This window comes from Oryctolagus cuniculus, chromosome 15 (assembly GCF_051225735.1).
Source record: "Oryctolagus cuniculus isolate XC-2025 breed Fujian yellow rabbit chromosome 15, ASM5122573v1, whole genome shotgun sequence".
Lineage (NCBI taxonomy): Eukaryota > Metazoa > Chordata > Mammalia > Lagomorpha > Leporidae > Oryctolagus > Oryctolagus cuniculus.
This window is the reverse complement of record NC_142881.1, coordinates 61,275,838-61,289,293: the sequence shown is the minus strand read 5'-3', so window position 1 is coordinate 61,289,293 and position 13,456 is coordinate 61,275,838. Positions and strand designations below refer to the sequence as shown.

General features: G+C 62.7%; 1 protein-coding gene across 1 annotated transcript in view; it reads right to left on the bottom strand.

Annotated features, from left to right (window-relative positions):
- COL13A1 (collagen type XIII alpha 1 chain) overlaps positions 1–13,456 on the bottom strand; it is an 80,927-nt gene that overhangs the window by 42,475 nt on the left and 24,996 nt on the right. Inside the window, exons 12-17 of the mRNA XM_089314110.1 lie at positions 13,231–13,338; positions 11,049–11,075; positions 10,257–10,292; positions 2,477–2,521; positions 1,973–2,005; positions 1,491–1,517 (exon numbers count right to left, since the gene is read on the bottom strand). Of these exons, the coding sequence (XP_089170236.1) occupies positions 1,491–1,517; positions 1,973–2,005; positions 2,477–2,521; positions 10,257–10,292; positions 11,049–11,075; positions 13,231–13,338 (276 nt within the window). The remainder of the gene's footprint in view (positions 1–1,490; positions 1,518–1,972; positions 2,006–2,476; positions 2,522–10,256; positions 10,293–11,048; positions 11,076–13,230; positions 13,339–13,456) is intronic.

The window sequence follows — 13,456 nt, the reverse complement described above, 5'->3', positions numbered from 1 at the left end:
AACCTCCAGTGACGCTGCCCATCACTTAAGAGTGTGGCCCACACAATCACGTGTGGCCCACGGCGCTTGAAACAACGGTGGCCACGATGTCACTTGCCAGTGACGGGTGGTGGCCCCCGGGACATCTCCTGTTTACAGTCTCCGCCTGCCTCCAGAGGCCACGTCGAGTGATTGACAGACACCATGCTTGTGTGTGTGACGCGTGCATGACCGTGAAACTGCCCGACGAGGCGTTTCTCAGAACGTACCCCTGTGTCATGGGATGCACGCCTGCCCGGCGGCACTGGGGACTGGGGCTCCAACATACGCATGAAGCAGGGACCCAGGTCAGTCCGCAGCAGGCGAGCACCCTGTCAGCAGGTGTTAGTATCAGGTCAGCAGACATCCCAGGCCCCCCGCACCCAGGAGCCACAGTTCTCTGCATGATCAAGTGGCCTGTGGCCACTGTCTGAGCAGCTGAGTGCCAGCTGCAGCCACGGAAGACGCCACACCAGGTCTCGGGGCGTCACCTGCTTGCCACCTGCCCTTGGGTAAAGCAGAAGGCGGCCAAGGGAGAGAAAAGAGGGCCCGGGAGGGCCCTGGCAGGGAGGGAGGTGAGGCCTGAGGAGGCCCCCGCTGCCCTGCCTTTGCGTGAGCGGCTCCTGGATGTGCCTTAGCCTGGGCATCCCGGGCCCCAGGCCCAGCATCAAGGACGAGGACGCCAGCCTCACCCTGCAGGGGTCCCGTGGGAGCGGCGGAGGGAGGCAGCTCCCTCCTGCAGGCTCTGTGCTGTACCCAGCACCTTCTGGGGGGGCACGCTCCCCCCGAGCGTGGGCTTCGGAAGCATTGCCCGGCCAACCTGCACTCCCCTCTGCCTGGAACACACGCACCCACAGCACGTGGCAGGCCACACCGCAGCTGCAAGCGGGGCCGGGAGCAGGCACATGGCGAGGCCAGGACGAGGGACACACGCTCAGTACACGGTATCCTACCCTCTGCCCCCTCGTTCCCAGCAAACCTGGGGGCCCCGGCTTCCCTGCTGCTCCTGGGTCCCCCTTTGAGGGAAGAAGAGAGAGTCAGTGGTGAGAGGAAGGGGTGGGGGCAGGGGCGGGCGGCAGCGACCACGGAACACATGTCCTCTGGTCCAGAGAAGGTGTGAACCGAGAACAGGAAGGCTTCGAGAAGGCTCGCGGCAGAGGCCCGGGTCATGCCTTCCACCCCGCGTTTCTCCCACTCCTCTGACCACGCCTCTAACTGTCCGTGATGGGGGCGGGGTGGGGAGAGCCCTGCCGGTACACAGGGGCCAACAGCCGCTGCCTGCCATGGCCGGCTGGCAGGTGCACAGGCCAGGAGCCAGAGGAGCGGGCGGCGTTCGCAGGAGCTCCCGACAAGCCAGCCCCTGTCCGCTCAGCAGGGCCCCGGGCCAGCCTCATGGGGACCAAGAGCAAAACAGCAGCCGCCCCTCCCGCCCCGCCCCACCTCGCTCTGCTCCACGCAGCCTGCAGCAGTACCTTGGCTCCTGGGCTCCCCGGCTCACCCTGCGTGGAGAGGGAGAGAGACAGAATGAGCAAAGCACCAAGAAGCATCTGGCCGGGCTGCCTGCCTCCTCCGACCTGTGAGGGCTGTGGCAGGTATGGGGGGGCGGCCCCCCCCAGGAGGAGTCCGGGGAAGGCTGGGGCCTGTCAGGCCTGGACACTGAGCTCCTGTTCTCCCAGCACATCTGCCTGTCGATCAGCTCAGAGGGGGAAGCTCGGTATGGCTGAATTCTAAAATGAAAAGGCAAGAGCTGGGGTCCCCCGGCCCCGGACAGGCTGGCAGGCCCTGGGCTGGGGCGGGAAGGTGTGTGGTTTGCAGGGGGCCAGCGCCGGCTCCCACTGAGGGCTGTGCGTGGGCAGCAAGGCTTGGGAAAGGGACTTGGCATCACAGCTGCCCCTCGTGCCGCACAGTCACCCCACAGAGCTGCCCCTGCCCCGAGGGACGTGGCTACACTGACCTTCATCCCAGCCACGGCGATGCCCGGAGCTCCCTGGCAGAGAGAGAGAAGAGCGTGAAGGTTTCCTGCAGCCAGAGGCAGCGGGGAGGGGTGGCCAGGGAAGGGGGGCTGCCCACAGCTGCCTGCTGCCCGCCCCCTCCCTCACCAGGATGTGGGCTCGAGCAGGGCCCCGGGGGAGGGGGCGGTGTGTCCTGCAGAGGAGGCTCCATGCAGCCCACCCTTCTCCACCCCCTGGGCTGCCTGCCCACCTGCTCAGCTCCCAGGCTCTGCGGGAGGCACCGTGGGGACCCTGGGCTGCTGGATGGCGCTGGGCAGGGGTCCCCAACAGGCAAGGGGTGAACATAATAGCCTGAGACCACCTCCTTGAAGGTCAATCTATTTCCAAAGCACCACTTTGCCTGGGAGGGCAGGCAGGGGCAGGGGGAGAGGGCCGCAGAAAGGAGGGAGAGGGCAGAGTGCTGGGGGAGCGTCCTGGCACTGCCTGGGATATGGGGAGGGAGGTACCTTGGCTCCGTGCTTGCCCGGCATCCCTGGCATGCCCCGTTCTCCCTGGAGGAGGAAACGAGAGATGATGAGGAGAGGCACACACTCGGCCCTGTGGCCCACAGCAATGGCTTGTCTGGAAGCTTGGGCCGCCGGCCGCCTGTGATAAGCTCCGAGGCCCCTGTGGCGGCTGGCAGCTGTGTGGGCCTGCAGGGGGGCCTGAGTCACAGATCACAAGGCAGGGCAGGTTCTCGGGCCGGGGAGGGGAGAGGGGGAGAGAGAGAGAGGGGAGGAGAGAGTCCAGTGAGGGAAGTGACTATTCAAGATCCATCATCACTCAGTTGCTGGACTGGGCCTGGAAGTTGGTGTGCTGTGGATAGCCATGGGCAGGAGTGAGTGCTCACCTATTGTATACTTCCTGCATTCCTGCTAGACACCTACTGCATGCCTTCTGCTCACCTCCTGCACACCTGTTTCTCACCTACTGCATTCCGGCTGTACACCCGCTGTGCACCTGCCCTCTTGGCCCTGCCTGGACATTCTCGGCCTTCAGCAGGCTTCCTAGGACGCCACCTGCTCTTCCCGTCCCACTCCTCCTTTTCTTCCCAAGTGCCCAGGTCTAACCCTTCCCAAGGACATGGGGCCTTGGCCGTGTGCAGCCCCTGCTCGATTGTCCATCTTCCCAGCCCAGGGGAGATGTGAGATCTGGAAGAGGCACACGTAAGGGGAAGGGCTTGGGGCTGACAACCAGTGACAAACGGGAGGCCAGAAGTGGGCGGGCCAGACTATAACCTGCTGTGTGTGTCGCGGCCGAAGGAGGGCGGCTGACACACATGGAGCCCCTGCATGAACATCCAGCCTGGCTCAGGATGCTGTCCAGCAGCAGGCGAGAGCTGCCAGCAGCACCTGAGGGCTGTGGCCCACAGGCCAGGGCGCAATTCCCACAGGTGCACTGCTGGAGGGCAGAGCTGGTTCTGCCTGGCCCCACCTCCTCAACCTTCTACTCCCCGCTTCTCGCCATCCAAGGCTAGAACGACTTGCTCCAGACTGGCTCCAAGCAAGCTTCCCAATGCCCAGGCTGGGTAGCAAGCCCTGTGATTGCAGAACACCCGCTGCTCTGTGCCGGGCAGGGCCTCTCTGCCCAGTTTCCTCCCCAGCCCCATCTGCAAAACAACTATTATCTGTGGCTCTGAAAAACACCCATTTCCCTGACCCCACGTTTTTCTGAAGTTTTCCAAGTCCAGCCAAATACCGTCCCCTCGGAAGCCTTTTGCTCTTCCCGCATTAGCTGGAGCCAGCTCCCCAGGGCAGCAACGGCCACCAGGCATCTGCGATCCGCACGCATGGGTTCAGATCTGTCTGCAATGGCTTCTCTGTCACCCTGTTTGGGCCAAGTTTCTGAATTCGGCAGAAGGCCAAGAATCTGTAGCTCCAAGTGCCAGAGCCCTCCCTCTCTCTGACCCCCCTGTGACTGTCCCTGAGCCACAGACGGGGGTGGCACAGCTGGACTCAGGAGGTACACACATCAGGCAAGCCAGCGCCCCAGGCCTGCCCCCACCATGGCGCAGCCCTGCCCGCACGCAGTCCTGCATGTGGCCAGCAGAGGGCGCTGCAGGATCGCATCTGAAGTCTGACCACAGTGGCACTGCCCTCCTAAAGCCCCTGCTGGGGCTGGGGGCTCCAGGGGAAGGCCCTATCACTCTACTCTGGGACCAAGGTTCCCAGTGGACATGCCAACGCCCCCCCCCCCACAAGCCAACTCAGCCCAGGGGCCTCCAGACAGGCTCCCATCCTGGGGGATGCAGCTTTGGGGTACCTGGCTGTTTGGGGGCCTCGTGTTTATCCTCCTTCTCTCTGCCTTTTCTTCACCTTCCCCCGTGCCCCTGTCTTCCTCTACCTACCTCTGCCTACCTCCATGAGGGGAGTTAGGCCGTGTGACCACTGATAAGCCACTGTCCTTCGCTGTGCTGGCTATTTATTTGCGAAGTTAGGGTAGACAAGATACCTGCTCCTGTATCTTTTTCAACAGCCCCAGCACTGTCTTTGCTCCTTGCAAGGCCCTTAGGAAGAGAGGCCAAGGTGACAGGTGACAGCTCCAGAGAAGGGCTCTGTGGAGGCGGGAGCCTTGGCCATAGGAGGGAATCTCAGTGGGCCTTACTCCACTCCCCCACCCACCACCACCAGAAGCAACACAAGGCAACATGGAGAGGGTCATCTTATCCCAGCCTCCTAAGCGACTACAGAGCAGCCCCAGGGAGCCACAGTCTGCAGGCTAATTGGAGCTGTCTGCAGCCCGGCCGAACCTGGGAACCCGGCAGGGAGGCCGCCTCCTGTTTGGGTGGCTGACCTCCGCCCTGCCGCTCCCCTCTGGGTCAGGTCACTTAATTCCGCCAATGACCCCGCCTCCCTCCATCCCAGGAAGCAGGGCTCCCGGCTGCCCCACCGTGCAGCTCACTCCACTCTCATTAGGCTCACTCCTCTGAGGCTCCTCTCAGGGGCTTGCCCTGCCTGACCTCCCAGCGGGGGACCGGGGCTTCTCCCAAACCAGCTAGCATGGGGCAGGTGGGAGAGGCCCAGGGTCACCGCCAAGGGCTCGCGGCCCACAGTGCCGAGGGCACATTTGCGGGGGCTGGAGGTGGCGCCTCTGTGCACAGAGCTGCCCCTGGGACAGCGCCTTCTTCGTTAACTCCTCTCTTGTTTCAAACGCCTCCCTTAGCAAGCGGGCTCCATGCAGCTGCACTCACTGCTGGCTTTAACTCGCCTCCGCCTCTGCCTTCTCCTGCCCAGGGGGGCTCCCCGGGGCTCCCAGGGGGGCTGTCAGCCCCCTGATCTGGGCCATCCTGGGACGGGGGAGGAGTGTGATGGCTGGGGGACTGGCTCTTTAGCTTCAGCGCCAGGACCCGCTGTAGGATGCGTGGAAGCCTCTGAGTTGGCCCCTCAGCCCACCCCCGCCAGCGGGGCCCCCTCCACAATCAATAGCTCCTCTATTCCTGCTCAGCTTGCGGGGGCTCGGGGGGAGGACCCATCTCTCACAGGCATGACGGACGACGGGACGGATGGAAGGAGCTTTGGGAGCGTAAGCCGGCGGTGCTCCCGTCCCGCAGGAATGGCCTCTTAATTGGTGATTGACTGTTGGCTGAACAAGCTGGACAGGCACTTGGCAAGAAGACACAGTCTGGATGGAGGTGGGGGCCTCAAGGTCAGCTCCGCAGCCACGCGGAGGTCAGGCCCGGGAGATGAATGGAGTGCCCGACCCCTGACGTGAAGCCGGCTTCGGTCTGCGTGGGGAACGGGGAGCCCCCGGCCCAGGCGGCTCTGTACAGACTCTTTGTTCTCTGCAGGGGCGGGGGGAGTAGGGGCAGCGGGGAGGGCCAGGGAGGGAGCACACAGCTCAGCCCCGGGCCACAGCCCCATGCTGGCTGCCCCAGCCAGGTGAGCAGGGCTGGTGCTGTCCTAACCCCGGCTGCGTTCCCAGGCCTCTCTTCCGGGAAAAGGGCAGCTGGGTTCCTGCTTCCCTGCCCCAGGCAGTCAGCAGAGCTCGGAGGCCCGGAAGCATGGAAATCCCAGGGCTCCGGCAATTAGGCCGGCAGGAAGTGAGCCAGGGAATGCCCGGGGTCGCCGCCCCGCTCAAGGCCGGGCTTTGGAAGGGCGGCTGGCTTGTAATCTCCATTTGAGATCGGTTGATTTTGTAGTTAGTTCCAAAGGGAAAAGTCAGCTCTAATTAATCTGCGGGTTTTGAGCGCAAAACAAACAGGGCCGAGCGGGCCCAGGGTGGGGCGGAGGCCTCAGACGGGGGCTGAATCTTCTGATCTGTTTTAGTTTACATGGTCTGGGTGTCCCCGCGGGGATTTCATGACTCTGCAGGGAAAAGGCTGTCCCCACATGGGGCTGAGTGACTCTGTGCTCTGGGGACAGGAAGATGCGCAGTCCTGGGAGCACCCGGGTCCCCAGGAGAGGTGTGCGGCGACGCCAGTACCAGTGGGCAAAGCACGCCGCTTCCTTAGCAGCTCGGCTGAAACGGGGCACCCAGCACCACGTTCCCTGCCACGGGCTCCATCCCCGGCGGCCAGAAGGCGGAAAGACCCACATTCGCCACTTCCCTGCTGCGGACCTTGGGGGAAACGGTCTCTGTGGGCCTCAGTTGGCTGACCTGTAAACTGGGTACAAGAGTGAAAGCTGCCTCCCAGAGTCGAGAGCAGTGCGTGCCGAGCGTGTGTCCCCAGCCCGACACTTGAAGAGGCTCAGCACGGCGTGCTTCTACAGAGGCGTGTCCATCCCCCGCACGGCCCTGCAGGTCAGAATCCTCACGCCCTTTGCCAGAACGAAGGGCACCCCGAGGCCTCCAGGAGCTGTAACTGCAGTCACCAGTGCTGCAGCCCGAGTCTCTCCCCTCCCTCCTCCTCTGGTCTGAACACTGCAAGCAGGAGACCCTGAGGCTTAACACCCACACCCCCGCCCCATGCACTTAGAGATAAGCTCTGGCCAGCGTTTGCGATCCCCAGTCAGCCTGACAAACATGGACAGCACTCGGAGCTCCTGAAAGGGAGCCAAGGTTGTAATGTTTTAAACACACTTTGCGTCTCGTGGCAGAGTTGAAGTGGATCGGGGTCATAAGTGTGGATCAGAGAAGTACCACTCTGAGCATGCTCTCCAGGAGAGGGCGGTGGGGGGGGGGGTGAGGGTGGATCTCGCTGGCCCAGGAGGGGCTCCTAGGAACGGGTGATTAGCACCCTTCACTGGCAGGGAGAGTCTCTGTGGGGAGCCCAGTTCACTGGTCAGACACACCTCCCGGAGTGTAGGTGAGTGACAGTGATGCTCAGGCGGAGGCCACGCCCCCCCACCACGCCCAGGCCACCAGGGGCTGGCACTCACAGCACCCTCTCCTCCCTAAGGGAGAGGGCTGATCCCTCCTCCCAGCATCTGGGCCCCAGGCACCCTTTAGGGTAATGCTTCCTCCGCGAGCCTTACTCCAAGCAGGGAGTGGCGAAGGCAAGAGACAGGGCTGAAGAGCAAAGGAAGGTAGCTTGGGGGACCAGCCCCCCACACCCAGAGGAACCACAGGGAGAGGCTGGCGGCTGGGTCTGGACTCCCGGGACCTGGCTCTAGCTCCAGCCTGGGGGTTCCCCATCTGTGCAGCCTTGGGCAACATGTGAGCCTCTCTGAGCTCTTCCTCTGGCCGCTGAGCCTTGGTTAGGGCCGAGTGCGGCAGGGGGTTAATCCAGAGATGTGAAGCATCATTGCACTTGGCTTCAAAGACAGGAATTCCTTTCAGCTCAGCACTCCGTGGGGTCAATGGGCTGCAGTAGTGGGTCAGGCGCTTGTGGCCTCCCAAGGAGGGGCCCCCAGTCCCGGAAGCACTCCCCAGTGCTTGTTCCCTGGCCGCTGGTGGATGAGGAGGCGTTGGTGAGCCAGGGACAGCCAGAGAGAGGCTGGAACAGAGACCAGGGGCCTGAGGCCACCTGTGGGCCAGCTGACTTAGCCAGGTGCCGGCCCCAGCCCTGGCCACTGAAAAGACCATCGGGGGGAGGAGTGGAGGCCGCAGGAGCCTTCCAGAGACTCAGAGAAGCGGGAGGGGGGAGCCCTGGCCCAGTTGGGAAGGGGGGGGGGCGAGGGTCGGGCAGGAAGGCAAGGGACTTACTTCTCCATTGCTTGTGCACCCAGAGAGCAGCAATGCTTAGACAGCCCCGGGCATGGGTGAGAAAAGCCTCGGACAAAGGCTGGCAAAGCCTGGGGCTTGTCCCAAAGCTGGTGCCTGCCCTACTCCAGGGGCTGTGGAGGAAGCCACGGCGTCCCTGAGCTGGGAGGTGGCTCTGAGCACACCCCAGAGCGCGGCAGGGCACGGACGCGCCTACCCTCCCAGGCCCTGGCTCTCCTTTCGCTTGCTCTGCCCCTAGCTGTACACAGAGGTAGGCCCCTCTTCCCAGCTAGAGCGAGCGACCTGTCCACGTGACACAAGTCCAGCAGCACCAGGGGGACGCTTCTGCGATGGGGACAACACGCTGGCCGCACCGCGCCCCTGGCGTCGTGACACCCCAGCCCAGAGCAACCGGCCTCCCAGCTCCGCATTCCGGTTCACAGCACAGCAGCCGCCCGTCATGCCACAAAGCCAGCCGCAGGCCCGGCTGTGACCCCAGGCCCCCTCTGCCAGCCCACAGCCTCTGCCCGGGGCTCCCGGCTAATGGGAAAACCAGCCCCGGGCGGCGGCGGGCCGTAAATTCTGTGAGCCGCTGAGCAGGTGGAGGCGACTGCGACTGTGGGCGCTGTCACTCCCACTTCCTGACACAAGGCAGCGTCTCGGTTTATGCAGAACTAATTAAAGGCCTCTCAGGTCTTACCGGGTCGCCCACCAAGCACCCATAAAACAACGGGGCGACGGCAGCCGTCGGCTTGCGGCGTGCATGGAACGTGAGGCTCTGGACGGACGCTTCCGTTCCCGGCATTCCTGCCGCTCCAGGCGCCTCCCCCTGCCTCATGTCTTCCCCCGCAGGCTGCAGTCTTCCCAGCCAGGGCTGGTGGGCAGGGCTGGGCACAGCAGGTCCACGGGAAAGGCCCAGAGCTGGACTCCAAGCCCTGCTCTGCCACTTAAAAGCCACGAGAGTTGGGCAAGGCTCTGTCTCCTCTGTCGTTAAACGGAACAGTGCTGACGGCCTCGCGGGGGTGGGTTTAGGGTTAGAAACCATGCCTGGCACAAGGAAGTGTCCAGTGAGCACTGACCGCTCCTGGCATCATCACCGTGTTATTACAGCTAACGTTAGGACCCTGCCTAAGACACCAAGACCTCAAATCCACTGGTCCAAGGACCACTCTGATGGGCTCAATGTGGCCACAAACGTTTGCTACTCCAGAGACCAAGCAGTGGCGACCGAGTCCCCTCCCACCCTGATGCACGTGACTCGACCATGTGACTTGCTCCGGTCATTACGGTGTTAGGACACGTGAGGCAAGCAGGTGCCACGGCTGCCTCGAGCCTGCCCACGGTAAGGAAGCCCACCTAGCTGGAGGAAGAGGGCCACGCGCAGCACGGAGGCCTCTGGCCCCAGCCAGCAGCAACCACCACAGCTGTGAGGGAGGGGTCCTGGCCCCTCTGGGTGCCTCCAGCCACCAACTCATAGACCACTGCGCGAGTGAGCCCTGCGGAGACTCCCACACTGCCAATGCACGGGACCAGGAAAAACACGTCACCACGCTCAGCCAGGAGGCGTGGATGGCATGTTACATGCCAATCAAGAGCAGATACACCTGCCACACACCAGGGTGGGGCCCATAGGCTGTCCCTCCTGGAAGGTTCCGCGATCCTCCCGAGCCAGATCTCTCTCTCCACCTCCTGTGCTCGCACTGCACCCCGGCACGCTGGCAGTCAGCACAGCCGGCCTTCCCAGCGCTGTCTGCGCAGGAATACTGTGGCTGGCTGGCGTGGGGGCTGCAGGCTGGGCCCCCTCACGGCTCCCTGCGAGCTCAGCATGGAGTTCTGCCTGGGCTGGACCCCAGGGATCCAGCTCCCGTCTATCAGGCTCTCAGGGAACCAAAGACAACCCGGGTGCCATGGACGTGGTCACTCCGGTTGGCAGGAGAGACCTCCTGGGTGAGGTCGCTGCCTGGGGCCCTGCCCTCTCTGTCCCTCCTTCTTGCTCAAGTGGAGACAGACGCTAAGTCCTAGTCAGCCAACTTCACAAACACCGCAAGACTCACACTCAGTGTACGTGTGCACAGTGCACGGCCAAGTCCCGACCCTGGGCGCACTGTGGGGGCCCCCTCGGGCGAGCAGTAGGGGTGGTGCTGGGGTCTTTCCCCTCTTCCTTACCTTCCGGCCATGGTAGCCCTGGATCCCTGGGTCTCCCTGCGGGAACAGAGAGAAGCGGTTCTAACAGTTTTCCCAATGCCAAACTGTGGTTCTTGGTGTCTCCCACAACTCTCTTCCTCCCAACCTTTCCGCACCCACCCCCCAGATCTCTGCCTCAAAGAGCCACCCTCGGCTTCCTCTGAAGCCAACAGACATGGTTCTGCTCTACAGAATGGGCTCTGCTTTGTGCAGGACCAGCAGGAGGGTCAGCTTGGGAGGGACTCCAGAGACCTAAGGGCCAGTTTTTGTTCTACTGCGACTCTGTGGAACCCGGGCAGTGTCTTTCCCCAGAACTCTCAGCTCCCACGTGGATAAAATGGCTGGGCAGGATCAGGGCTTTGCACCTGCTCACCCCAGAGCTCTGGGGTCCCAGCTGCACAGGCAGATCCCATGCCATGCCGTGGACCTGTGGACAAGGTTCCCCGAGAGACTGCCTGAGCCGGGAGGCCTCTTCCAGTCCTGACACCTGGTGGCACACATTTTTACTGGGGTGCTGTGGCTGGGCCCCGAGTTTCCAGCCAGACTCTAAGCTCCTTAGAGAGCAGGCTCTGCTTTCTGCACCAGCTGTGGCACTCGCCAGGTGGGCTGGGGCACACAGGAGGGACAATTTCTGTTGGAAGCAAAGTCACTCCCAAGAGGAGCATGGTGTCTGGGGAGTGAGCCAAGCTCGGTCCACTTCTCAGCCAAGGTGGCCCTCAGCTCCTTCCCCGGGGCCCCTGTGCCTTTCAACGCATCGCCCAGGGAGGCACTCACCTTCGGTCCCGGAGGCCCGGGTAAGCCCTGTGGAAGCAAGGAGAGGGTGAGTGGAGATGGTTTCCTCTGGTGACTGGTTGGGGTTAGCCAGGAGTAGCCCCCGCATAACCATGAGAGGGTATTTGAAATGTCCATGGAAAAGGCACACTGAGAAAAAGCTATGCATGGATTTCAAACTTTTTTGGGGGCAGCAAAATAAACTTATTTTTAAATTTCGTCTTGCCAAGAACTTTCTGACATCCCCTCTTGCCGTGAGAGACTGGCACTGGAGGGTCCCAGGAGGGTATCTGAAACCTGCAGAGGGCACACAGGGACAGCAGGCTCGGGCCCCTCTTTGGAGCCGTGTGGGCGCCATGGGCAGCCCTGCTGGGCTTGCCCACTGGAAAGTAGGTCAGTGGCATCACGCTAAATTGATGGTGTGGTTGGTGCAGATTCCCACCCACCCACCTCCTAATTGGGTCCCCTCCCGACCTGGCCCAGCACAGCCTGGACTGGGCCCTTGGACGAGCCACTGTCTCCCCCTGCCCGGGGGAGGGGGACGGCTGGCTGCACCACCGTCTCGGGTGTGAGTCTGGACAGCACACACGGGTGTAGAAAACCACCCTGCCTATTCCTGCTGTCTGGGCTTTTCTTCTCTGCTGCTCCCTTACAAACAACCTCACAGAGAAAGCCACCTGGCGTGGGGTCCGCGAGCGAGGGCCCCGGATGCTGGGTGTGAGGGCAACGGTCGGCAAAGAAGTGGATTTTGAGCACTTTCGGTATCCTTGGCTTGGTTGGGTTCACTTTTCTGAATTTCACACCCTTTCAGGTTTTCTATCTTCCCATCTAAAAACTGATGTGAGCAAGACCAATCTCCCTCTCTGGGGTTTTGGGGAAACATGATGAAAACTTTAAAATATGCTGGGCGGGAGTGAGGGGGCAAGCTGAACAGGAGAGCCGGCTCCCAACAGCCCTGGCTCTCACAGCACTGCACCAGCCTTTCTTGATCAACTGGATGCCGTGGGCAGCCACAGCTGCTGCCCAGCCCAGACAGCCCAACACCAGCAGCTGGGGCAGCCCAGGGGCCAGGCGGCATACCCGGGGTCGTGAATGTGGCCCAGCCTGAGAGGGCTATCTGTCAGGGACACCCAGGCCCCAGGATGCCACCTCCAGGGATATGTGTCAGGGGAACCCTCAGGGGCGCGCCGCATCTCTACTCCAGACGTAGCTGGTGGGAGGGACTCGCACTTGAGTACAAACAGCTCTAGATCCCCTCTCTCGTAGGGGCATCACAGGGAGGCTCTTTCCTGATGCAGCAAAGGGCCGGGTTTATGACCCTGAGCGAAGAGCTCAGGACACAAACTGTCGGATGGCTCAGAACTACCAACCTGGAGCAGGCTTAGGAGCAGATAGGACCAGGGAGAAGGGGCGCTCTCTGCACATTTGGGGTGGGGCGGGGGGGGGGGACAGGGACACACAGATGGACGACACAGGGAGGACAGGTGCTTGCTTTGTTTTGCCACCTGGGAGGGAAACAGCAATTGCAAGGCAGGCAAACCTGGTGTCCAACCCCTGTCCCTCTGGGTCTCCCCTCCCTCGTCTGCCCTGTGGGTGCAGGATCCGCTCTCTCCAAGGAAGCCCAGGGGCTCTGCTGAGCTTGTCAGGTGGCAAGACAGCAGGGGCCCAGCCAGGCCTCCTGAATGGAGTTTGACGGACCTGGAGCCAGGCAGGCCCCATGGAGGGCCCCGAGCACCCAGCCCAGCAAGGGTGTGGGGGAGGTGTTGGGTTGGCCCAGCAGTGCGACCCTGCACATTCCCTGAAAGCCATGTTTGTGCAGGCTGTGGATGGGGGACGCCCCCTTGCACCTTCAGCACCTACTGCCTCTGATGCGGGCTTTTCTCAGTGCCGGGGTCATGGGCAGCCTGCTCACTGTTGAGGCTGGGAACGGGGTAGCCCATGAATGGATGTCTCCTCCCTGGAAGGTGAGGACTTGGCCACGGCCCCACCACGTGTGCGTTCGGAGCCACTGGCAGGTGTGCGGGGACAGGCAGCTCCCTGAATGGGCCGCCTGCCTCCAGCAGCCTTGCCAAGGTATTTCTGTCATTTGGTGGGGACCCACGTTCCCATCAGTTATTCAAGGTTTGGAAGCTTCCAGAAACTTCTCGGGACAAACCTTGCAGGAGAGAGGGAAGGAGATACTTACAGGTGGCCCCATGGGCCCTGGCAGTCCTGGATGCCCCAGAGGTCCACTTGGTCCGGGGGGGCCCGGTGGCCCTGGTGGGCCCTGGATGCCGGCCTGGCCCTGCTCACCCTGAGGTTCATGGAGACAAATGTTAGAGAAGAACTGGAGCTGTGGACTGGTTCCCAGCCCAGCGCCATGCACCCAGTGAAGGGCCTGCCGTGGGCTCTGCTGGGAAGGCAGCGGTGAC